Consider the following 24,188-nt stretch of genomic DNA (forward strand, 5'->3'; position numbering starts at 1 on the left):
CATCGGCGTACCGCACTATGTATTTTTTCTCTCTCTCTCTCTCTCTCTCTCTCTCTCTCTCTCTCTCTGTCGAGCACATGCACCTTCTGGTAATCAAGTAAATCACTTAATTTTAAAGTTCATCTTAGGGACCAGTAGGTGACATAGTGGTTAAGGTGCTGGACTCTCACATGGCCAACTGCGGTTCGAGTGCTGGATCTGGCAGCTGGCTTTCTCGCTTTCTCTCTCTTGCTTGCTCTATCCCTCTCTGATCAAATTAAAAATAGAATAAATGAATAAATAAATAAAGTTAAATAAATAATTCTTTCTAAAAATCATATTAAAAAGGGCTGTTTATTTTTAAATAATTCTTTCTAAAAATCATATTAAAAATGGCAATTATTTACATGTTTTATAACAAATTTCCTAAGAAGGAAAGAACTTCCAAGCCACACCTTCGAAGTGCTTAACGAGCGTTATTCACTCCAGATGTCTTACACGTTGGACATTGTTTTTTTTACCCTCCACTAATAACCCTGTATCTTCACCATGAAATTGCAAGCCAGGGGCCAGCGGGTGGCATGGTGGTTAAGGTGCTAGACTCCCACTTAGCAACCACAGTTCAAGTCCTGGACCTGGTGGTTTGAAAGTCATACCGGATGTGTGTGTGCCCGAAATCCCTGGAGGAGAATAGAGGAGAAGAGATTGTGGCATGGCCACCACCCCTGGGAATGGGGGTGACGTCTTACTTTCCCTCTCACTCTTTCTTTCTCTCTCTCTCTCTCTCTCTCTGGTGCACACGCACCCTATGGCAAAAACCTAGAAGAAAAAAATATTGCAAGCCCAAGACCAGGTGACCTTCATGAGGCTGCCTCCCCTGGGAGGCGCTGCGGTAAGGAACCGTTTGCCAGGCTTCTCGTGTGAGCACGTGCCTGCTCCCTCCCTGTAGCAGAGGAACCTGGACCACTTACTTGCCAGAGAGGTCCACGGCCAGCGGGTTGGGAGGAGGAATGATCAGGCTGACGGAAGGCACGAGCATGTCCACGCCGCCCGGGCCCGTCACGTACCACTTGCTGCGCTCATTGTTGTCCTTCAGGATGCACTCGTCCCCCTTGTGCACGATTTTCTGCAAGACAAGCAGCACGTGTGGGCGTTAGTCCTCAGTACCTGTCTCTCTGGCTTTCTTTAACCACTTTTTAGTTTTGCTATAGGACACACGCACTAACTGGGGAGAGAGAGAGAGTGAGAAAGCATCCCCCAGGGAGATGGCCACGCTGTAATCCCGTCTCTTCCATTCTGCTCTTGAGACTTTGGACACGCACACGCAACCTTTGTGTTTTCCAAGCCGCCAGGTCCGGGACTCAAATGGTGTAGTCGGTCATATAGGAACCAGCCACCTTAACCACCACACCAGCAGCTGGCCCTACTGTCAACTTTTTTCTCACAGATAGAAACTGAGATGGTGAGGGACCAGCAATTGGTGTAATGGCTATGTCGCTGGACTCCCATGTAGTCCACCGCAGTTCGAGTCCCGGACATGGTGACTTAAACTCACGCCGGGCGCACGTGCATGTGTGCCCAAGATCCTGAGAGGAGAATGGAGGAGAAGGGATTGCGGCATGGCCATCCCCCCGGGGGGGTGATTTCTTGCTTTCTGTCTCTCTGTCTCTCTCTGTCTTTCTGGCGAGCGCGTGTACCCTATGGCAAAAATAAAACCTCTCAAAAAAAAAACAAAAACAGAAACTGAGATAGTGAAACTATAGCAGATGGCATAGTGGTTGAGGTGCTAGACTCCCACATGGCCAACCACAGTTCAAGTCCTGGACCTGGTGGCTTACTTTCTCTTACTTTCTCACTTACTCTCTCTCTCTCTCGCTGATCAAACTGGAAAATAATAATAATAAATCATTCTTTTTTTTAAAAAAAAAGACTGATGTCAGAAATAGGAGTAAAATATATATATATACATCTTTCCATTTCCAAACTAGAAATAAAAAATTATTGATGACAATAACATACATGATTAAGCCCCTATGCAGTATATTCTGGATGGGAAATCACATTTTGTATACTGTGATGATGTTTAGGGAATGAATATAAATTAATTTAAAAAAAGGAAAAATAGGGAACCAGCAGTTGCTTTCTGTCTCTATGTCTCTCTCTGTCTGTCTGGCAAGCGCACGCGCCCTATAGCGAAAAAAACTCTCCAAAATAAAAAAAAGACTAATTTACGATTTCATAATTACACACTGTATACGTGCTAGGAAAACCATACTGTACTCTAGACACAGAAAATAATAAATAAATAATAAAGTTAAAAGAGAAAAAACAAACAAAGCTGCTATATTTGTTCAACAGCTCACTACTTGATTTATAAAAGAAAAAAGCACTGATGTTGGTGCTTATTGAAACCTGGATTAAGGTTTGCCCCTTTGAGTGACAAAAATCCGTATGTGAAGAAAGAGAAAACTGTTGCGCCGTCCTGAGAAACTGCGCACACACCTGGTCTTGCTTGTAGTCACAGAGGGCCCGGAGAATGATGGGTTTATTGCTCCTGTAGTCGGGGTTACGCGGTTTCAGTTGTACAATCTTCTTGGACTTGTTTACCAAGTTCTGCACCTGACGCTTATATTCAAGGATTTTCTCTCGTTCTTTCTGCAATCGCAAATAAAATCATACTTGGGCACGGAGACCCTCGGGGTTTTAGATAAGCTGTTCAAATGACATTAATGTAGCCACGGCCACGTTAAAAATGACTTATCACGGGAGTTGCATCAGCTACTGTAGAAAGCCACAAATTCATCCCCAGGGAATATGAGAACCTTCCCTAATAAACACCCCCAAAGGCTGCACAGCTGTGAAAGAAAACCCTGGTGTGAAAGGACTACAGTGATAAAACGTCAAGGGCGCTTTCCCAAAGAAAATGTCAAGTAATCCGTGTTCTCTCTGTTCGGGATTTTCAGCAAACCTCTCAACTAAAGCCAACGTAATTCTCAACAGTGATTGAGCATGTAACCGAATGAATCCATTTTGGGGAAAAGCCACTGACAGGGGAGATGCTGGCTTGACTCTGGGTGTGTTGTACAATGACAAATCAGCGGTGTGAGCTGCGTCTGGGGGTGGGTCTCGTCTCCCCCCGGGTGTGGCCGCGGAGGTTCTGGGTGTGACATGCTACCTCCAGCTCTTTGATCTGTTCCAGCAGGTGCTGCAGCGGCATGTTCTTGTCGCAGGGGTACTTCTTCCTGATGGAGTCCTGGAGGCCCTTCAGGTACGCTTCTGTCGAATGAGCCTCTTCAAAAAACTGTTGAGGATGAGAGTGATCACAAGTCAGTATCAAGCATCTCAATAAGAAAATCATCTATTAGTGTTACTGCAAGGAACTATCATCTTTAAGCCTTTTTCTTGGGGGCCGGCAGGTACATGGTGGTTGGGGCATTGGACTCCCACATGGCAGACCATGCTTTCAGTCCTGGACCTGGCAACTTGCTTTCTCACTTGCCCTCTCTCTCTGTCTCTCTCTGGTCAAATTAAAAAGTAATGATAATAATAAATAAATTTGAAATCTTTTTTTTTTAAAAAAAAGGCTTTTTTTCTTGGTTAAGTAGCCAAAGGAAAAAGACTGCAGCAGAAAAGTATCTGCGTAATGTGGCAACAAGAGATTATGAATGATGTGACCAGATTACAAACTTATGTCCCTCTAAACTCAAACTCAGTACATAGGATGTATGCACTCTTTTGAAGATTGTTTCCAGTGCTTTTAAAAACACACTCAAGGAGCCAACAGGTGGCATGGTAGTTAAGGTGCTGGCCTCCCACATGCCTACTGTGGTTTGAGTCCCGGACTCAGCAGCTTGAAAATCATGCTGGACATATACAGCAAAAATCCCAAGAAGAAGGTGGAGGAAAAGGAATTGCAGCATGGCCATCCCCCTGGGGGGTGACTTCTTAAGTTCCCTCTCTCTGTATCTCTCTGTCTCTCTTCTATTCAAAGAATGCATGCACCTTATGACAAAAACTTGAAAAACAAAACCAAAATAACAAAAAAAACACCCAGTTGAGGGGCCAGCAGATGGCACAGTGGTTACACTGTTGGACTCCCACATGGCCAACCACAGTTCAAGCTCCAGACCCAGTGGCTTCAAAATCATGCCGGGTGCGTGTGCATACATACTAAAGATCCCATGAGGAGAATGGAGGAGAAAGGACTATGGCATGGCCATCCCCACTGGAGGGTGATTTCTCGCTTTCCCTCTCACTGCCTCTGTCTCTCTTTCTCAGGTGAGCACACATGCCCTACGGCAAAAGCCTCTTAAACACACACATACATGCTCAAATGATAAACTATTAAAACTTAACAGAGGAAGCCAGATGATGGTATTAATTGGTAACACTGCATTCACATGGGTAAGGTCCCAGGTTCACCTCCCGGGACATCCCTGAACACACAGGCCTGTAAAAGGCTAGCTGCAGGGTGCATGTGGTAGGAAAAACACTACTGGGGTTGCCTGCCTGTCCCTCTCTCTTTCTCTTGTGGAAGAACCAAATTAATCAACTTTTCTAAAAAAGACTTAAAAGACTTGAAATTATAATTAAGCATAAAAACCTGAAAATAGGCTGCGTTCTCTTTGAGATGAACATCGATGCATTTGGTGATCTGAAGAATCCAGCTCCACTGCGTCTGAAGAGTGTCCATGTAGGCCTGAAATGAGAAAACGTCAGCTCCCTTAGACCTGCTCAGCCTTAAACAGGTATGTGAGCCGGAACGAAAGCTAGAAAACCATCTTTATCTAATTCTACAGGAGGCGACTCTGTCTAAAAATCGAAAACAGATGTCCATCAGAGAATTCTTGGTAAGACAGAAACCACTGCTGATATATTTTAAAATCAATTTTCATGGGACCAGCAGTTGGCGTAATGATTATGTCGCTGGACTCCCATGTAACCGACTGTGGTTCAAGTCCCAGACCTGGTGGCTTAAACTCACGACGGGTGCATGTGCGTGCGTGCCCAAGATCCCAAGAGGAGAATGGAGGAGAAGGGATTGCGGTGTGGCCATGCCCCCAGGGGGGTCATTTCTCGCTTTCTGTCTCTCTGTCTCTCTCTCTTTCTGGTGAGCACACACGCCCTATAGCAAAAACCTCTCTCAAAAAAATATCAATTTTCACAGATACTATTAGGAGTATTAGTCAAACATGAATTAACCACAGGATACAGCTCGTCAGAACAGCCACTGGGAGAACCCTGGAGCAGAGTCCCTCTGCCTCACCAAGCCCTGGCCCTACATAACTGTTACATATGGATGAGGTCTGAGGAATCCTACTGGAGAGATTGGGGGGCTTAAGCACTGATTCTCTCCAACTGATATGGAAGTTGTGATTTTTTTTTATTTTTTAACAAGCAATATGGCCATACCAGAGCTCCAAGCTAATGTCACCCTTGAGTATAGCCAACAGATGGCAGCCTAGAACAAGTGTCAGCAAACTATAGCCCAAGGGCCACAAGTGGCCACTTCTTCAATTTTTAAATAAAGCTTTATTGAAACACAGCCATGCTCATTCATTTACCTGTCACTATGGCTGTGCTCCAATGGCAGAGGTTAAGTAACTGCAAGAGACCAAATGGCCCATAAGTTTAAAATATTTGTTACTGGACCTTTCCAGAAATGTTTGCCAACCCCTGGCCGAGGGGATTGATCCCAAAATAGAAAATAAAGTTGGCATGGCCTTACGGTAGATAAGAATCATTCATTTGCCCAGTCTTAACCTTACGAAGTATTGTTCTTTCCTAACGAAAAGAGAAATCCCATGAAACCGACCTCGATCTTGTCCGAAGCTGGGTGCTGATTGAGGACGAGTTGGTCACTTTCTTGTTTCAGCTTATTGAGCTCCTTTTCCTTGACCTCCAGCTGACTCATACGTATCTGTGTGAGAGAGAAGTCCTTGAGAGCATAAGTCATGGTTCTGACTCTCCTCCCACAGCAGCTAAAGAAAGTGCAACGAAAAACCACTTGGTCAATAAACCGTGCCCAAATCACAGCATTTTTAAGGCTGAAAGAATATTCGAGATTACAGAGTAGGTGGCAGAGGCCAGACCTGCGACAAGGGCGTATCCAAGATCACCCAGGGAAAAGCGACAGCATGACAACTGCTTCTGAGATTTCTTTTTTTTTTCTAATTCCAGGCTTCAATCCACCCTACTCCAGGGCTGGCCCCTCTATTAGGTTCAATGAATAAACCAAGTCTTACCCTACCTAAACAAACCACCACGTGCTGGGATAGTAAACAATGGACGGTCCCTCTGGCCACTGAAAGGACTAGGAAGGAATGGTTTTTCCATGGTCATTTCAAGTGAGGCTGAATTACACAAGTGGCTGATTAGATTATTAGAAGGCCACGCATCACCCCCTTGCAGTCTTCTCAGGCCACAAGAGGACACAAGCATCGAGAGTGAGGGGTGTGGGCGCTCACAGAGAAGGCCTCCTGTTTCTGGGCAATGTTGGTGTTCCTATCGCTCCAGTCGTAGAGCAGCTCCTCCTCCTCACAGTCGTTGATCCACATGATCTCTCGGGACGTGGCCTGGATGATGCTCTGCAGCTGGCGCAGGTGGTCCATCCTCTCAAAGGACGCTTTCTGCACAGGAGTTCAAAAGCAGCGTTAGAGGGGCCAGTAGGCAGCGTAGGGTTTAAGGTGCTGAACTCCCACATGGTCGACTCTGGTTTGAATCCCCAACCTGGTAGCTTCATTTCTCACGTTCCCTCTATCTCTCTCTATCTCTGATGAGTGCATGGGCCCTATAGCAAACTTAAAAATAATAATAATGATAATAAGTAAATATTTAGACAACAACAGTAGAATAACAATAGGCATGGGGCCCAGCAGGTGACGTGGTGGTTAAGGTGTAGACTCCTACATGGCTGACCGTCGTTTGAGTCTGGAACCTGGAGACTTGCTTTTTCCCTTTCTCTCTCTCTCTTTCTCTGTCAAACTAAAAAATAATAAAATAAACGAAATAAAATAGCTCAAAAATTAAGAAAAGAATAACGATATGCAGATGGATGGTGTTCTATTGCAGATTCCATAAAATAAACCCCTTCAGTCCCTTTTACAAAAAAACAAACAAACAAAAAAACCCACAAGTATCAGTAAAATATTAACGCTCACAATCTCGCAATCACCAACTAGCTGGTGCGGAAAAAGGCCCTGTGTACATCTGCAACAAAGACGACCATTTAGTGTCAAATTGCCTAATTCCAGAGGGTCCCGATTCAGATACTGATGTTTGGGCTCAACAATTATAACATTTTTAAACTTTAAAGGGAGAAATGGACTTGCAGAGATCAAGCAAGCTTTTCCTGCCCTCTCCCTCTCCCACCAAAAGGCATGGGGTCATCAGTCACACCCACCCCTGAGGGGGAAACTGTTGTGTCACCATTAGCCATGTTATTTTTAATCGCTGCAGACCAGGTGGTGGCGCAGCTGATCCACATGCAAAGGGCCTGGGTTCACATCCAAGGCCTTCCTGAGCACGTCAGGGTGTGCATGCCCGGGATCCAGGTGACAGATGCTGGGGCGGGTCATGGTGAGAGGGCTTTTTTGGGAGTGGTTCTGTTTCTGTCTCTCATGAAAGAAATTAAAACAGAAAGAAAGAGGGACCAGCAGTTAGTGTAATGGTTATGTCGCTGGACTCCCACGTAGTCAACCACAGTTCAAGTCCCGGACCCGGTGGCTTAAACTCACGCCAGGCACGTGTGCATGTGTGCCCAAGATCCCAAGAGGAGAATGGAGGAGAAGAGATTGTTGTGTGGCCATCTCCTCCTGGGGGGTGATTTCTCACTTTCTGTCTCTCTGTCTTCCTGGCGAGCGCACGCGCCCTATAGCAAAAACCTCTCAAAAAAGAAAGAAAGAAAGAAAGAAAGAAAGAAAGAAAGAAAGAAAGAAAGAAAGAAAGAAAGAAAGAAAGAAAGAAAGAAATGTAGAAAAAGTATACTGCCAAAAAAGGAGGTATTGAAAAAGGGACAGGGTGATACAACCAGGCAGGAGATGGAAATCTCTCCTCCTCTTAAAAGTCAAGTAATTGCTACAGAGTCTGTCATGAAACGGTGATGACGTTCTGGTAGACCTCTGTGTGAAGAAAATAAGCTCATATTTTGCTTAAAATTCATTTTAAAAAGCCACGATTCACAAGTGCCAAAGCTTTATGGCTTTTACTACAGGTATTTTTTTAAAGAATTATTTTTTATTTAACTTTATTTATTAATTCATCCATTTTAATTTGACCAGAGGAGAGAGAAAGGAGAGGGAAAGTGAGAAAGCAAGCCACCAGGTCCAGGAATCGAACCAAGATCAGCCATGTGGGAGTCCAGCACCGTTAACCACCACACCACCTGCTGGCCCTTACTACAGGTATTTAACCAGTGACATTGACGTGATACAACTTGCAAGTATAGGTACTGTCTTCAGAAAAAATCATTTACAACTCCCTTCTAAAGGAAACTCAGCAGTTGGCACCTGGGGGGCCAGCAGGTGGCATAGTGGATAAGGCACCAGACTCCCATGTGGCCAACTGTGGTTCCATTCCTGGACCAGGTGGCTTGAAACTCACAATGGGTCTATGTGCACGCATGTCCAAAATCCTGAGGGGAGAGTGGAAGAGAAGGAATTGCTCTGTGGCCACCCCTCAGGGCAGTGATTCCTTGCTTTCTATCTCTCTGTCTCTCTTTCTGGAGAGCACACGTATTCTATAGCAAACATTTCTTAAAAAAAAAAAAAAAATGAAAGAAAGAAAGTAATTAGCACTGAGGAGTACTGAAGGATATTTTTGAGCCAACTAAGTGCTTCCCCACCTGGAGGGGCCAGGACTTCCAGAACTGAACCGAACTGAGAACAGACTCTGCACCTAAGAACTAGGTCGACTTACCAGCAGGTTTTCATACTCCTCCTCCAGCTGGTAGATGGCAGACTTCTCACGCTAGAAGACAACAAAAAGAGGTATTGATTTCATTCCTCTTGGACACTTCTAGTGGTCCCTCAGACCTCCTCCCTGTCAGGTACTGGCCTCTGACCCCTTAGTAGATGTCCCAGCAGGTATGAAGGCAGGTTTGTGGTCCTCACCACAAAACAAAAAGCAGACACTGTTACTTAAAGGCTCCCTGGTAACAAACTCTTTAAGAACTTTCAAAATACAATGTAGGATTCCCTAGATCTTCAAGAAATGGGGGAGGAAGTTGGTCACCTGTCTCAAGTGGACCAAAGTATGGGGGTTAAAAAAAAAAAAGCTGCAAAAAAGGAGGGTAAGTAGGAAGTATCAGAATGGGATGCAATTCGTTTTCTGTAGACACATTTGCCTGACCATCTAGGAAAGGATTTACCGACACAAACCACAAGGGAGTCTTCAAAGAATCCCTGCAACACGTATACCACGAAAAACCGCATGTAGGCACTTCAAAAATATTTTGCACCAGAATGAACTCGTATTTTCACTCCATTTTCCCACTAACTTTTTTATAGTACCCGTATAGATAAATGCTGCATTTTCTCTCCTGCGAGACATACCCAGCTTCCTGCAGGAACTACAACCCCCTCGAATTTATACACAAATTGCAAACAAACGAGGGTGTGCTTGCCCTTTGCCTTTGGTTTAACTGCTCCCCTAGAGTGTTAACACACTCTCCAGAGCTATCGGATTCTACTTCCCCATTTATAAAATGGGATTTTTTCAGAACTTTCCAGTCTCCCGGGTGAGAAATAATAGCCCCGTGTTTCAAACCGAATCTCCGGGATAGAGTAATGACACCATCCTTCAGGAAGCGTGTCCAGGAATCTACAAGGAAACATGGAAGAGTACCAGGTCGGCTTTAATTTTGTCCAGCTGCCAGCGGTAGTCTCCGATGGCGTTGTGGATGACTCTGTGGCTGTTGATGTGCTGCTCCACCGAGCCCGGGTCCACACCCCAGGCCACCAGGTCCATCTCCGCCTGCAGAGGAAAGAGCAGGAGTGGAGGCTTCCCTTCTGGCTTCTTTGTTTCCCCTCACCCACCCTCATCCGGGTCAAAGTCGCAGGGAACATGCACAGCTCTGCCTAAGACACAACCAAAGACACAGGGGGCCGGACGGCGGCGGTGCAGCAGTCACAAGATGCTCTGCAATGCTAAACCCACATAAGGAGGTCCTGGGTTCGAATGCCAGGGCCTCACTGTGCAGCCAGGTGCACCTGTGTGCACGTGATTCATGTCGGATAGGTGAGGAATGGGTGAAGGTTGGGGGGATCACGGCATGAAGACCTGCTGAAGGTGCTGCCTCCTTTCTCTCACATGGAAGAAATAAACTTTTCAAAAAATTAAACAACAATGGGGCCAGCCAGTGGTATGGTGGTTAAAAGTGCTGGACTTCCACATGGCCATCTCTGGTACGAGTCCTAGACCAGGCAGCTTGCTTTCTCACTTTCCCTTTCTCTCTCTCTCTCTGTCTTCTCTGGTCAAATTAAATAATAATAATAATGGATAAAGTTGAATAAATAATCCTTTAAAAAAAAACTTAAACAACAAAAATAGAAAAACTAGAAGCCAGCAGATGGCATAATGGTTATGTTGCTGGACTCCTACCTGGTGGCTTAAAACTCACACCAGGTGCGTGTGTGTGCATGCCTAAAATCCTGAAAGGAGAACAGAGAAGAGATTGCAGTATGGCTATCCTGCCTGGGGGGGGGAGGTGATTTCTCACTTTCTGGCCCTATGTCTCTGTCTCTGTCTCTCTGATGAGCACGTGTGCCCTATAGCAAAAATCTCTCTTAAAAAAAAATAGTTTACTTATTTTACTTTGAGAGAAAGAGGACCCTCGACACAGTCTAGTCATGCCACAGTCTCTTGGGACAACCCAGGATCCTAATCACGGTCTTCCATATGGTTCCCAGCACTGCAGGCTGGCACCCCACCACCTGCACCACCACAGCTGGGCCAATTTTTCGCTGCTTACGTCCAGCATTTGACATTCCGATTCAGGACGCACAACTCACTATGGCCCATTTCAAAAGGAAGCTAGTACATCTCTCTCAAGGTCTTCATTTTAATGAACGTCAGCAATATTAAGATTTTGCAGATACATGTTAGCTTTTTAAAAGTTACGTCTGACCGGACCAGCAGTTGGCGTAATGGCTATGTCGCTGGACTCCCATGTAGTCGACCGCAGTTCGGGCCCCAGACTCGGCTTAAACTCATGCCGGGTGCGTGTGCGTGTGTGCCCAAGATCCCGAGAGGAGAATGGAGGAGAAGAGATTGCGGCGTGGCCATCCCCCCTGGAGGATGATTTCTTGCTGTCTGTCTCTCTGTCTCTGTCTTTCTGGCGAGCACACGCACCCTATAGCAAAAACCTCTCCAAAAAAAAAAAAAAAGTTACGTCTGACTACATTTATTATCTAGGCCTCATTGGAGAATGCCTCATAATAAGAATCAAACACATTGCCCCATGAGTTTCGCACCAGGGAAAGCGCATGATCTCATCCTCCTTTTGCATGAGTTCATGCGGATTTCCAAACCACCTGTGTCATCACTGGTACATGCCAAGAGCAAACATTCCAGCCTGGGATCACAGCGAGCACATAATGCACATTGTTCTAAGCCGCATCCATGTTTGCCTAGACTTGGCAAGACTTCAGAAAGGCGGGCCATTTCAGAGTCCCGGGACTGTGACCCTTCTCCCCACAGCTGCACAGGCTGTAAAAGAGCAACAGCCAGGTGCGTGCCCCGGGAAGTCGGCGAGGTGACCAGGCCCGAGATCACACTGCTCATTACCGGCCAGGTGTACAGTATCTGACCTGTCCATCAGCAGAAACACGAGTCAGGGAAACAAAACAAAACGCTGGCACAGCCGATGCCTGCCAGCCTCCTGATTGTGCTGCTGGGAAACAGCTCCCTTATCAGCTGGGCCTGGCAGCCGGGTCTCCAGGGAGGGAGGGAAGAATGCAGGCTATGTGTGGAAGAAAGGAGAAGCGGAAAAGGGCCCGAGAGACCCACAGAGCAAACCTGCAAGTCTGCAGCCTTTAGTTCGTTTCAAAACTGTGGGGGTTGCTGGCCTGATCTAAAAAGTCTTAACTCATAAGACCAGCAGTTAGCGTAATGGCTATGTCGCTGGACTCCCACGTAGTCGACCACGGTTTGCGTCCCGGACCTGGTGGCTTAAAACTCACGCGTGTGCGTGCGTGCCCAAGATCCCAAGAGGAAAATGGAGAAGGGATTGCAACGTGGCCATCCCCCCTGGGGGGTGATTTCTCGCTTTCTGTCTTTCTGTCTCTCTCTGTCTGTCTGGCGAGCGCACTCGCCCTATAGCAAAAACCTCTCCAAAAAAAGAAAAAAAAAATTAAAATAAAGAAATAAAGTTAAATAATTCTTTTTTTAGAAAAAAAGAAAATGACATAAAACTGACTTTGTGTGATGATGCCTTTATCTAAAATTATACAATGTAGAGCCTGTACTACAAAGAATTGTTTAAAAAGTTATGCCCAGAGCCAGCAGATGGCATAGTGGTTAAAATGCCGGACTCCCACCTGGCTGACCGTGGTTCGAGTCCCAGACCTGATGCCTTGCTCTCTCACTTTTCATCTCTGTCTCTCATCAAATAAAATTAATTAATTAATTAGATGAAAACAAATAATAATTTTTTTTAAAAAAAGCTATGCCCAGAATGAATACAGAAAATGACAAAATTATATATCACATTCTGTAACTGCCAAGAATATATCTTTAAAAAGTTTGTGGGGGGATCAGCAGATGACGCAATAATTACGACGCTGGACTCCCACATAGTCAACTGTGATTTGAGTCCTGAACCTGGTGGCTTAAAACTCACTCTGAGCCTGTGTGCATGAATGCCCAAAATCCCAACAGGAGAAAAAAGGGATTGAGTCATGACCATCCTCCCAGGGGGCGATTTCTCGCTTTCTATCTCTCTGTCTCTCTGGCGAGCGCATATACCCTAGTGCAAAACTCTCTATTTAAAAATAAATAAATAAAAGTCCATGGAAAATTCATATCATGAAAAATTATGTATAGGTTTTGAATTTTTTGCACAAATATAAACTCACATCTTAACTCCATCTTCCATAAACTTTTGAAGTCTCCTCATCTATTAGCAAATATCTACTACTGAGCCCCATTCACTCTGCCAAGTCTACTTTTGACCTCTCTGTTCCACACAGGCTGGGCACCCCTCTCCTTCACTCCCAACCAAGCAAGATGTTCTCACGTGACAGTTACATACACCCTAATCTGGTTAGAATTGTGGCATTTGGATGAATGGATCTTATTTTATTTCATAATATTTATTTACAGGACTATGAACCACAAATTTCCGAATCCTCAGTTTCTAGTGTGGTGTCAATACATATAAAATACTCAAAGATTTGAAGGGAATTTGAAACAGATTTGTATTTAGGTTTCGTTTTCTTGGGTATTTGGGGGGGTTTTTTGGTTTTTGGTTTTTGTTTTTTTTGAGAGATTTTTGCTACAGGGCGCATGCTCTTGCCAGAGAGACAGAAAGACAGAAAGCAAGAAATCACCCTCCAGGAGGGATGGCCACCCTGCAATCCCTTCTCCTCCATTCTCTTCTCAGGATTTTGGGCACGCATGCACATGTACCCGGTGTGAGTTTTAAGTCGCCAGGTCCAAGACTCAAACCGTGGTCGATTACATGGGAATCCAGCCACGTAACCATTACGCCATCTGCTGGTCCCTGTACTTAGGTTTTTAGGCTTGTAACTGAGTCCTCCTCTACGATCCTTGGTAGTCTTCATACTAAATGAGAGGAAAAAAATGAACTGAATGAATGAAGAAGTGGAATGAAAGACTGCTCAGCTGCAAAAGCCCTTCTTCCTTAAGAAAGAATGCACGCAAAACTCTGAAAGTGGTTGGGAAATTTTAGAAGCACTGCCGAGCTGTCCCCACGACTAACCAAACCAGCTCTCTCACGACCACATCCCCTCACGAGTGATCTCTTCCCAGCTTATCTATCGCCTGACATATCCGCCTTCTCAAGAGCAGGATGGGTCATTAGCAGAAGGTTTTCATCATACAATCCCACTGATGTGATGACGGTACATGGTTGGGGCCACCTGTTCATTACGGGGCATAATTACTACATGCAACAACAGAGCGATAATTAGCACTGAAAAATACTTTGTAGAAACTCCATTCCTAGAGAAAGGCTCAGACATACTCCGGCCATTTTTTTTTTTTTCACGCCCACACCAGGGACATGATGGTTGCACAACCAGACAACTGACACTTCAGAAATATGCAGTCAGGAGCCAACGAAGGCAAACCAGAATAACCAGCTTGGCGGTGTTTCCAGCTCCCGCAACCTGTCCACCTTCCTTCCCAATCAGGAACACAGAGGAGCTAAGTCAGACACCAACGGAACCAACTGATTTAGTATATCGGCTTCCACAGCAGATGTTTCCAGCTGTGAACAATCAGGACCTTCCAAATCTACTCATTGAAGGACCAGCAGTTGGTGGGTATCATGGCTATGTGACTGGACTCCTATGTAGTTGACTACGGTTCAAATCCCAGGCTCAGTGGCTTAAACTCATGCTGGTGTGCATGTAATGTATGCCCAAGATCCCAAGAGGAGAATGGAAGAGAAGGGATTGTGGCATGGCCATCCCCCTCGGGGTTGATTTCTCGCTTTCTGTCTCTCTGTCTCTCTCTGTCTTTCTGGCGAGCGCACATGCCCTATAGCAAAAACTTCTCAAAAAAAAAAAAAATCTACTCATTGAACTATGCCTGTTAGATATTTCCTGCGGGAAAAGCATGCCTAAAAAACAAGGAGACTGCTTTCCTCAGTCACATGGGACAAGAAAATAATACTGCCTGAAATGTAACTCCTTTCTACATAGAAGGCTGTTTCCAGGCTGTGTGGGAAGAGAAGTCCGAACGCAGGAAGTTGTTGCTCCCCCGAGGTCTACACAGCTCGCCTGTCACAGGTTGGAGGTGTTCAAGGACCCAGGCTTTCCACTGGGAAGCTGCTTACCCTTTGCTGCCGCATCCACCCCAAGCACTCGCTGGTGAGGCGCTTGGTGAACTCGTCCCAGCCGGAGCCGCTCTGACAAGTGTATCCTCCTCCGCCCTTGGAGCTGGCCCTTCGGGCTCGAGGGGCACTAATGGCCTTGTACAGGGCTCGCATTTGCTCCTGGAGCTGAAGCAGCCTGCAGGAGAGGAAATCGATTACACCAGTGCAGGCAAACAGACCGCAGGATACTGTCTGACCACATGCCTCCATCCTGAGTCTCCTTCATGTCAGTACAAGGGGAGTTCAAAGACGTGTGGAGGACCAGCAGGGGTTGTGGTGGTGAAGGCACTGGATTCCCACATGGCCAACCACGGTTTGAGTCCTGGATCCAGCAGCTTTAAAATCACACCGGGCATGGGGCCGGCAGGTGGTGTGGTGGTTAAGGGCACTGGACTTCTGCATGGCTGACCATGGTTCAAGTCCTAGACCTGGAGGCTTGCTTTCTTTCTCCCTCTTTCTCTCTGTCCCCCTCTGGTCAAATTAAAATACATAAATAAAGTTAAATAAAATAATTATTTTTTTAAAAAATCACACTGGGCACATATGTATATGCCCCAAACCCCAAGAGAATGGAGGAGAAGGGATTTACAACATGGCCATTCTCCTAGGGTGGTGATTTCTCACTTTCCCTGTCTCCAGGGAACACACACACCCTATGGCAAAAACCTAAAAAAAAAAAAAAAAAAAAAAAGTGTGTGGATAAATGTTGGGCTGGGCTGGGCATGAATGTGAGTGCCCAGGACCCTACAGACTGGGAGACTAGAAGAAGAAGGTCACAGTGTGATGAAACCCTGTGGAGAGTGGTCCTCTCTCGCTCTCCCTCTCTCTCTCTCTTTCTCACACGTGCACCATGTATCCAATCATGAATGAAGAAATCTTTTTTTAAATTTGTATGGAAAAAAAATGGAACTCAAGTATGAGGTTATTATGGTGCAAAAAAGAATTATTTTTTGATTTTTCACGAACTTTTCGAAGACCTCGCCATACAGAGGCCACCAATATTATACTGGAAGATTTTTGTTGTTTTTGTTTTTGTTTTTGCCATACACAGAGAGAAAGAAAGTGAGAAATCAGCCCTGAGGGGGGGGTGGCCATACCACAATCCCTTCTCCTCCATTGTCCTCTAAGGATTTTGGGCATGCACACACAGGCACCTGGTGCGATTTTCAAGCCACCAGGTCCAGGACTCGAACCATAAAGTTGGCCATATGGGATCTGGTTGCTTTAACCACCATGCCACAGACTGGCCAATGTATTTGAAGGTTTTTTTTTTTTTTTCCTTACCCATGACTTAAATTTTGATCACATACAAATAAATAAATAAATAAATAAATAAATCTTAGAAAGATATTCAAAGCCTGAAGCATCAAGGAAAGTCTCACTGCCTTTGCCTAACCTGGTAGCACCTTTCACTTTCTTGTGAGTTTCATCCTAGGGAATTTTCTAGTACCCTGGGCCCCAGGTGGCATGTCAGCAAATGCAGACTACACCTCTCAGCTGTAAGTTCATCGTTTCCAACTCTAAGAGTCTTATTTTTGTATTCATTACACTGAGTTCAATTTTGAGATCAGGCTCTTAAGAAAACTAAATACTGGGGCTGGCAGGTGGTGTGGTGGTTAAAGTACTGGATTCCCACATGTCCAAAGGCAGTTCGAGTCCCAGACCTGGAGGCTTGCTTTCTCACTTTCCCTTTCTCTCTCTCTCTCTGTCTTTCTCTCACATTTAAAATAATAATAACAACAAATGGAATTGAACAAATAAATAATTCTTCAAAAAGAAAAAGAAAATCTAAATGCTATGCCAAAGGTCTTTGCTGCCCCCTAAACAGAGGTCCAGTTAGCATACCAACGTGAGCTCAACTCTTCAGAATAAGAGCTAAGAACTAGAGACTAGCCATGGTGGCACAGCGGCCTCTAAGTGCTCAGTGATGGTGAATCTGCACAGGAAGGTTGGCCAGCTCTCATCTCTAGGGCTCCCCTGCATACGCACACCTGTGACCCAGGGTGACAGAGGCTGAGCGTGGACCACAGCTCCTCTCAGGAGTGTCTGTTTCTAAGGAAATTAAAAAAAAAAAAAAAAGGGACCAGCAATTGGCATAATGGCTATGTTGCTGGACACCCATGTAGTCGACCACGGTTCGAGTCCCGGACCCAATGGCTTAAACTCATGCTAGGTGTGTGTGCGTGCGTGCCTAAGATCCCAAGAGGAGAATGAAGGAGAAGGGATTGAGGTGTGGCCATCCCCCCTGGGGGGCGATTTCTCGCCTTCTGTCTGTCTCTCTCTGTCTTTCTGGCAAGCACATGTGCCCTATAGTAAAAACTTCTCCAAAAAAAAAAAAACTTTGGAAAGAAAAGGAGAGAAGAATTGGAGTTTTGAACGGTCACACTCACTTGAGCTGATCTGTTTAATTCTTCTCAGGACTGCTTTTGAGTCCACAAAAGATGAAGACAGAGGCTTTTTTGTATGGGAGATACATAAGCTGCAGAAGGCCAAGCAAGCAAGCCTTTCCTAGGGAACATGCATGCTTCCTCCAGAGGAAGAGACCAGTTCACGGACCGAGTGTGGCTGGGTGTGCACCCTTCCGCTGGAGAGGCCTGCCTGGTCCCCCTCTGCCCGCCGTACCTTTTCTGATAAGCATCGCAGGGCTGGCCCATCTGCCGCATTTCTCTGACCAAGCTGTCAGCAATTTCCATGTGGTCGTTGGCCTGAGCAAAATACTCGTCCAATTCTCTGCTCCGAGCCAGCTGTATCCCATCTCCGTATTTCAGTTCCTGGCAAGACAAAATTCACATGAAGGAGAATCCATATCACGGAAAGAAATGCTTCACGTGTTAATGGACACAAAGCCCTTTCCTGTAAACACGACAAATAAAGGGCCCTCCCACCTCAAACCTGCAAGAGATTTCTTTCTTTTTCTGAAAGGTTTTTGCTATAGGGTGTGTGTGCTTTCCAGAGAGACAGAGATAGATAGAGAGATAGAAAGCGAGAAATCACCCCCCAGGGGGGATGGCCACACCACAATCCCTTCTCCATTCTCCTCTCAGGATCTTGGGCACACACGCACATGCGCCCAGCGTGAGTTTAAGCCACTGGGTCCTGGACTCAAACTGTGGTGGATTACATGGGAGTTCAGCCACATAGCCATTATGCCAACTACTGGTCTTCCTGCAAGAGATTTCTAACTAAAAATGATCTTACCATTTTGAGATGAGGATGTTAATAAAGGGAGATTTACGAACCAAAATTTATAGACTGCCTTTTAAATGTTCCCTTGACTTTAAAAAGTATGTTTACAGGGAACAGCAGATGGCATAATGGTTACGTTGCTGGACTCCCACATATTTGATTGCAGTTCGAGTCCCAGACACGGTGACTTAAAACTCATGCCGGACATGCGTGTGTGCCCAAAAATCCCAAGAGGAGAATGGAAGAGGAGGGATTGTGGTCCCTCTGGGGGGTGATTCTCGTTTTCTGTCTGTCTCTCTGGTGAGTCCACGCACCCTAGAACAAAAATCTCTGTTTAAAGAAAAAAAGTATATGTACAGAGTGCTTATCTTTCCCTTGTTTCAACATCTTAAATGTGGATCTTATGTATTTAAACAGAACTCTCATCCAAGGAGAATCTCACCGTGATAAAATCACTATCGTTCTCATGGATAAGGCCTTTTACACAAAACCAAGATTTGGCAGGTGGTGTGGTGGTTAAGGCACGAAACTCCTACATGACCGACCATGGTCCAGGTCCTGGACTGGGCAGCTTGAAAATCACACCAGGTTGGGCCGGCAAGTGGCGTGGTGGTTAAAGTGCTGGATTCCCACATGGCTCAACTCTGGTTTGAATCCCAGATCTGGTAGCTCACTTTCTCACTTTCCTCCTCTTCCTGTCTCTCTCACTCTATGGTCAAATTAAAAAATAATAACAATAAATGAAAGTAAATAAATAATTATTTTTTTAAAAAATGAAGAAGAAAAATCACACTGGGCGCATGTGTGCACACACCCAGAATCCCTAGAGGAGAGTGAAGAAGGAACTGCTGGTGGCCATACCCCCGGGGGGGTGATTTCTCACTTTCTCTCTCTGTGTCTGTCTTTCTCTTTGGTAAGTAAACATGCTCTATGACAAAAACTTAAAATAAGGGACCACAGATGGCCTAGTGGCTATGTCGCTGGACTCCCACATAGTCTACCACAGTTCGAGTCCCAGACCCACAGCTTGAAACTCACGTCATGCGTGTAAGTGTGCGTGCCCAAGATCCCGAGAGGAGAATGGAGGAGAAGGGACTGCAGCGTGGCCATCCCCCCTGGGGGGTGATTTCTTGCTTTCTGTCTCTGTCTCTGTCTTTCTGGCAAGCGCACGTGCCCTATAGCAAAAACCTTTCCAAAATAATAATAATAATAAATAAAGTTAAATAAAATTATTCATTAAAAATAAAATCACACAAGCAACAATTGATGCGATTTCAAAAGGATGGCCATTTGGAATGTAAACATTTGTTGTGGGGGGAAAATTGCACTTGAAAATTGGTCCTCATTTTTGGACCAGCATTACGAATAGGTTAAGAAGATAAACATCCCTCTAGTTCATGCAGGAAAAGGTCCTCTACAAACACAAAGCATGCAAAAGGCATCCGTGAATGGGCTGTGGGCCGGAGGCCGAGCTAACCCAGGAAGGACAGGTGTGGACGGCCCTTTCGGAGGCGCAAGGAGGCGAGGCGAGCTTACCGGCTGCACAATCAGCTCTGCGCGCATCAAGCAGTCGGAGCAGTTCTGCAGCAGCTCCTGGATGGTGTTCTGGTTCTGGTGCCGCGACATCGTTCCAGTTTGACTGAGGGGGCAAACACAGACACCACACATGAAGTCACCTCTTTTTTCAATTTTGAAATAACTTTAAACTTTCAGACAAATTACAAAACGGGACAAAAACACTCCAGTGCGCGACCAGCAGGTGTTGAGGTGTTGTGGTGGTTAAGGCGCTGGGCTCCCCCGTGGCCGATGATGGCCTGAACCCAGCAGCGTGTGTGTGTGTGTGTGTGTGTGTGTGTGTGTGTGAGAGAGAGAGAGAGAGAGAAAGACTGACTGCGTGCCAAAAATCTCCAGAGGAGAATGGAGAAGAGACTGCAATGTGGTCATCTCCCTGAGGGGGCTGGGAGGTGCCATGGTGGTTAAAGGTGCTGGACTCCCATATGGCCGACAGTGGTTCAAATCCCAAACCTGGCAGTTCGCTTTCTCACTTGCCCTCTCTTTATTTCTCTGACCGAACTGAAAAATAATAATAATAAAAAAGTTAAATAAAAATAATTCTTTCTTTTTTTTTTTTTAAATAAAAAAGGCCTCATGAATATCCTATAAGAAGCCAGAGAGCCTCAGAGGGCTTCAGCCGGGCCCAGCCTGTGCTTTTATAATTGGATGCCTGTCTGACAATGAAATTTTCTCGTTTCTTCTATAAGAGAGACGCAGAACACCCTCAACGGGGTCACCATGTCACAATCCACCTCTAATGCCAGCCAACCCAGGTAGCAGAAGGGAACCTTGCCTGCTCTGCAGCGTCCTGGGACTTGAACCCCAGACCTCCCTAAGCAATTCCAGCTGTGTTACCCCCGAGTTACCCCCCAGCCCTCCCAACTGTCTCTGCCATATGTATGTGTGTGTCTGCATGTGTGTATGTGTGTTCAGGAAAGAATTTCGCTGTTTGAATAAATAAATAGAAGCCTGGAAAACAATGGCTTCATTATGCCTAGCTGGGGCAGGTTCACAAGAATGTGGGAACTTCTCCCACGGCGCCCAACTCTGCCTCATCTCATCACGGCCAAGCACCTTCCGTCTCTTTCTGCCACCTATGTGAGGTCCCGCCCAGCAAGCGAGGCTCCCCACAAGTCAGCACAAGCTGAATGTGGGTGGGGAACCAGACCTCCCTGGGAACCACGCCCAAATGACGGCACAGGCTCCCACAGACAGGCCCAGGCAATGTCCCCTAACTGTCCACCTCTGCAAACCAGGGCCGCCTCCCCCGTCCTGCCCCTCTCATGAAGACAGCCAGTCTCTCTCTCCCTCAGAATAATAAGGACATCGAGCATAATTCTCGTACAGCTGAGATATAAACACGACTGCATCTGTTGTCCTAACTTGTGCGAAATTCCAACTGCGTTAGACAAGAATACTTTCCAAAGGTACCTGTTATAAAATAGAGGAAAACGTCAAGAGACAAAGGAAGAACTTAAGCAATACAGAAACCTCATTTGGAACTACAATGAACAATGAATTAGGAAGGTCGTGGGCCATTATCTTTGTTTTCTTTATGGAAAGGGAATAGAACTACTTTCTTTTTTTTCTTTTTTATTGCTAGAAGGCATATACGCTCAGCAGAGAGAAAATATCCCTCAATGAAGCATCTCATGCCTCAATCCCTTATCCTCCATTTCTCTATCGTGTCTCTATTTGGGACACGAGCGCACACTTTTTTCAAGATACCAGGGCAAGGATTCAAACCACAGTCCACCATGTAGAATCTAGTTCCTTAACAACTACTACAGGGCCAACCCAATGAGTACCTTTCTTCTGAAACATTCTGAAATTCTTATCAGCAATTCAGGTTTGAGGTTGGTCCCCACGAAGAAAGTCAGTCCCAAGAACACAAATCAAAAAAAAGCTGGGGCCAGCCATGTTCATGGTAGTTGAGAAGGATGAATCCCACATGGGCGATTGGAGGGTTCGAGTCCCAGACCCGGTGTCCTGAAAAACACTTCAGGCATGTGTGCGTTATCCAAGAGGAAGATGGAAGAGAAGGGAGCATGGCATGGCCATCCCCCCAAGGAGTGATTTCTCACTTTCTCACTGTCTCTCTCTCTCTCTCGGCTCTCACTGTTTTATTCTGGCAGGCAAACACACCCTATAGCAAAAACTTAAAAAAAAAAATAAGCAGGGTTATCTCTTAGTACACCAGAAAGTCAGATTTCCTTAAATGATTTAATAATATGTGCTACTGGAAAAACTACGCCAACATGAGCTGTAAGACAGACAGCGGAAACTAAGTAATGGGGCCATATGAACTTTGTACTGTCTTTGCAACATTTCCATGTATCTAAACTATTCCAAAATAAATGCACTCAAAGAAAGAAAGAAAGAAAGAAAGAAAGAAAGAAAGAAAGAAAGAAAGAAAGAAAGAAAGAAAGAGGGAGGAAAGGAAAGGAAAGGAAAGGAAAGGAAAGGAAAGGAAAGGAAAGGAAAGGAAAGGAAAGGAAAGGAAAGGAAAGGAAAGGAAAGGAAAGGAAAGGAAAGGAAAGGAAAGGAAAGGAAAGGAAAGGAAAGGAAAGGAAAGGAAAGGAAAGGAAAGGAAAGGAAAGGAAAGGAAAGGAAAGGAAAGGAAAGGAAAGGAAAGGAAAGGAAAGGAAAGAAAAAAGAGAAAAAAAGAAAAGAAAGACACAGGGAAGTCAAACTCCACTATGAATAGATCATTTTTTTCTTCCTTCTTTGTATGAGAGAGAGGGTGAAAAAGAGAAAGGGAAACAGATGAGTATTTTGGCAGGACGTCGCCATGTCACAATCCTCCCACCCCACCCCAGCCTGCCAGTGAGCTGGGTCAGACACACCCTGTGTGTTCAGGTTGGCCTAGAAACCGAGCGGGGCCTCCCACGTGGCCTCCAGCCTTTCAAACAGTGGTGCCACCTGTTCACCACCACGCCCAGGCCCATCCTTGTCTTTTCGGAGTCAATGAATAAGACCAAATCTATATGACCACCAAATATAAAATTCACCAGTTTCTGTTTACCCGACTTCTAGAGTAGTTACTTACATGATGTGTAAAAGTGAATCGCATTCAGGAAAAGGGGGAAGGGAAACCAGTAAAAGTTGGCTGAAAGCATTGGTGGGTTTTCTCCATGGTATTTTCTTTCTTCCCTCTTAGCTAGGGCAGACATTCCTACTTCTATAATAGAAACCAGTTGGCATCTCTATAGAGACAAGACACCTACGGTTTCCCCTCACCTGCACACACCTGAACTTCAAAAAAGAAACCAGGTAATTCCATATGCTTTATCAAAACATTAACAAAAAACAAATTCATGCTTTACTTAAAGAAGTGGCATGTTTACCGTAACATGTCCTGGTTACACTCTAAAACCTTTTTATGGGTTTTTGTTTTGCGTTTGGTTTTTGGTTTTTGCTATAGGGCATGTACACTCATAAAGAGAGAGAGAGAGAGCGGGAACGTGAGAAATCACCCCCAGAGGGGATGGCCAGGTCATAATTCCTTCCCCTCCATTCTCCTCTTGGGATTTTAGCATGCACGCACTCATGCCTGGAGTGTCCTTCAAGCCACCAGGTCCAGGACTAGAACCATGCAGTTAGCCAGGTGGGAGCCAGCTGCCTTAATCTCTGTGAGACCTACTGGCCCACCCTCACCTGTTCTTTTGCACTGTGAGAAGATTAACAATTGGATGGGAAAGAGGAACACACAAGAATCAAAATGCTTTACAGGTCAAACAAATGCAAAGATAATGAGTTGGAAGGATAAATTAAGACTCTTTAGAAAGTAGGACCTTGATTAAGCAAATTCCATCTTATACATAACTTTGCAAGATGATCAGATCTTGCCTTACTTATTTTTCATCCCTAGGAATCCCACTTCAGTCTGAGCTGTGGTCAAAAACACCCTTTGGATACAGATGAGAGAATGGGTACTAGGTGTCTACGTTGGGAATGGCTCTGTCCCTCAGAACAAGCCGAGAGGAGGAGAGCCTCAGCTAACTGAAATGCAAAACATATAAAAGACCCCAGAGAGAGAGCAGCAGTTAGCACAATGGCTATGTCACTGAACTCCCATGTAGTTGACCGCGGTTCGAGTCCTGGACCCAGTGGCTTAAACTCATACCGGGCGCATGTGTGTGCATGCCCAAGATCTCAAGAGGAGAATGGAGGAGAAGGGATTGTGGTGTGGCCATCTCCCCTGGGGGGTGATTTCTTGCTTTCTGTCTCTCTGGCGAGCACATGCGCCCTGTAGCAAAAATCTCTCAAAAAAAAAAAAAAACAGAGAAGAGCCACCAGGAGGCATGATGGTTAAGGTGGCATGATGGTTAGGGCATTGGACCTCAACAACATGACTGACAGCTGTTCAAGTCCCAACTCAGTGGCCCGAAAATCACACCAGGCGCATGTG

General features: G+C 45.5%; 1 protein-coding gene across 2 annotated transcripts in view; it reads right to left on the reverse strand.

Annotated features, from left to right (window-relative positions):
- Positions 1 to 19,862, reverse strand: part of DSP (desmoplakin) — a gene marked incomplete at its 5' end in the record, with an annotated part of 40,982 nt that extends 21,120 nt beyond the window's left edge. For both annotated transcript variants that reach the window (XM_014591084.2, XM_014591081.2), the window contains 11 exon segments: positions 951 to 1,105; positions 2,482 to 2,634; positions 3,155 to 3,280; positions 4,583 to 4,678; positions 5,795 to 5,899; positions 6,447 to 6,608; positions 8,896 to 8,946; positions 9,823 to 9,951; positions 14,999 to 15,173; positions 17,660 to 17,808; positions 19,760 to 19,862. In XM_014591084.2, the coding sequence (XP_014446570.2) occupies positions 951 to 1,105; positions 2,482 to 2,634; positions 3,155 to 3,280; positions 4,583 to 4,678; positions 5,795 to 5,899; positions 6,447 to 6,608; positions 8,896 to 8,946; positions 9,823 to 9,951; positions 14,999 to 15,173; positions 17,660 to 17,808; positions 19,760 to 19,862 (1,404 nt within the window).
- Positions 19,863 to 24,188: the final 4,326 nt, after the last annotated feature.

This window comes from Tupaia chinensis, unplaced genomic scaffold (genome assembly GCF_000334495.1).
Source record: "Tupaia chinensis unplaced genomic scaffold, TupChi_1.0 Scaffold000048_1, whole genome shotgun sequence".
NCBI lineage: Eukaryota > Metazoa > Chordata > Mammalia > Scandentia > Tupaiidae > Tupaia > Tupaia belangeri.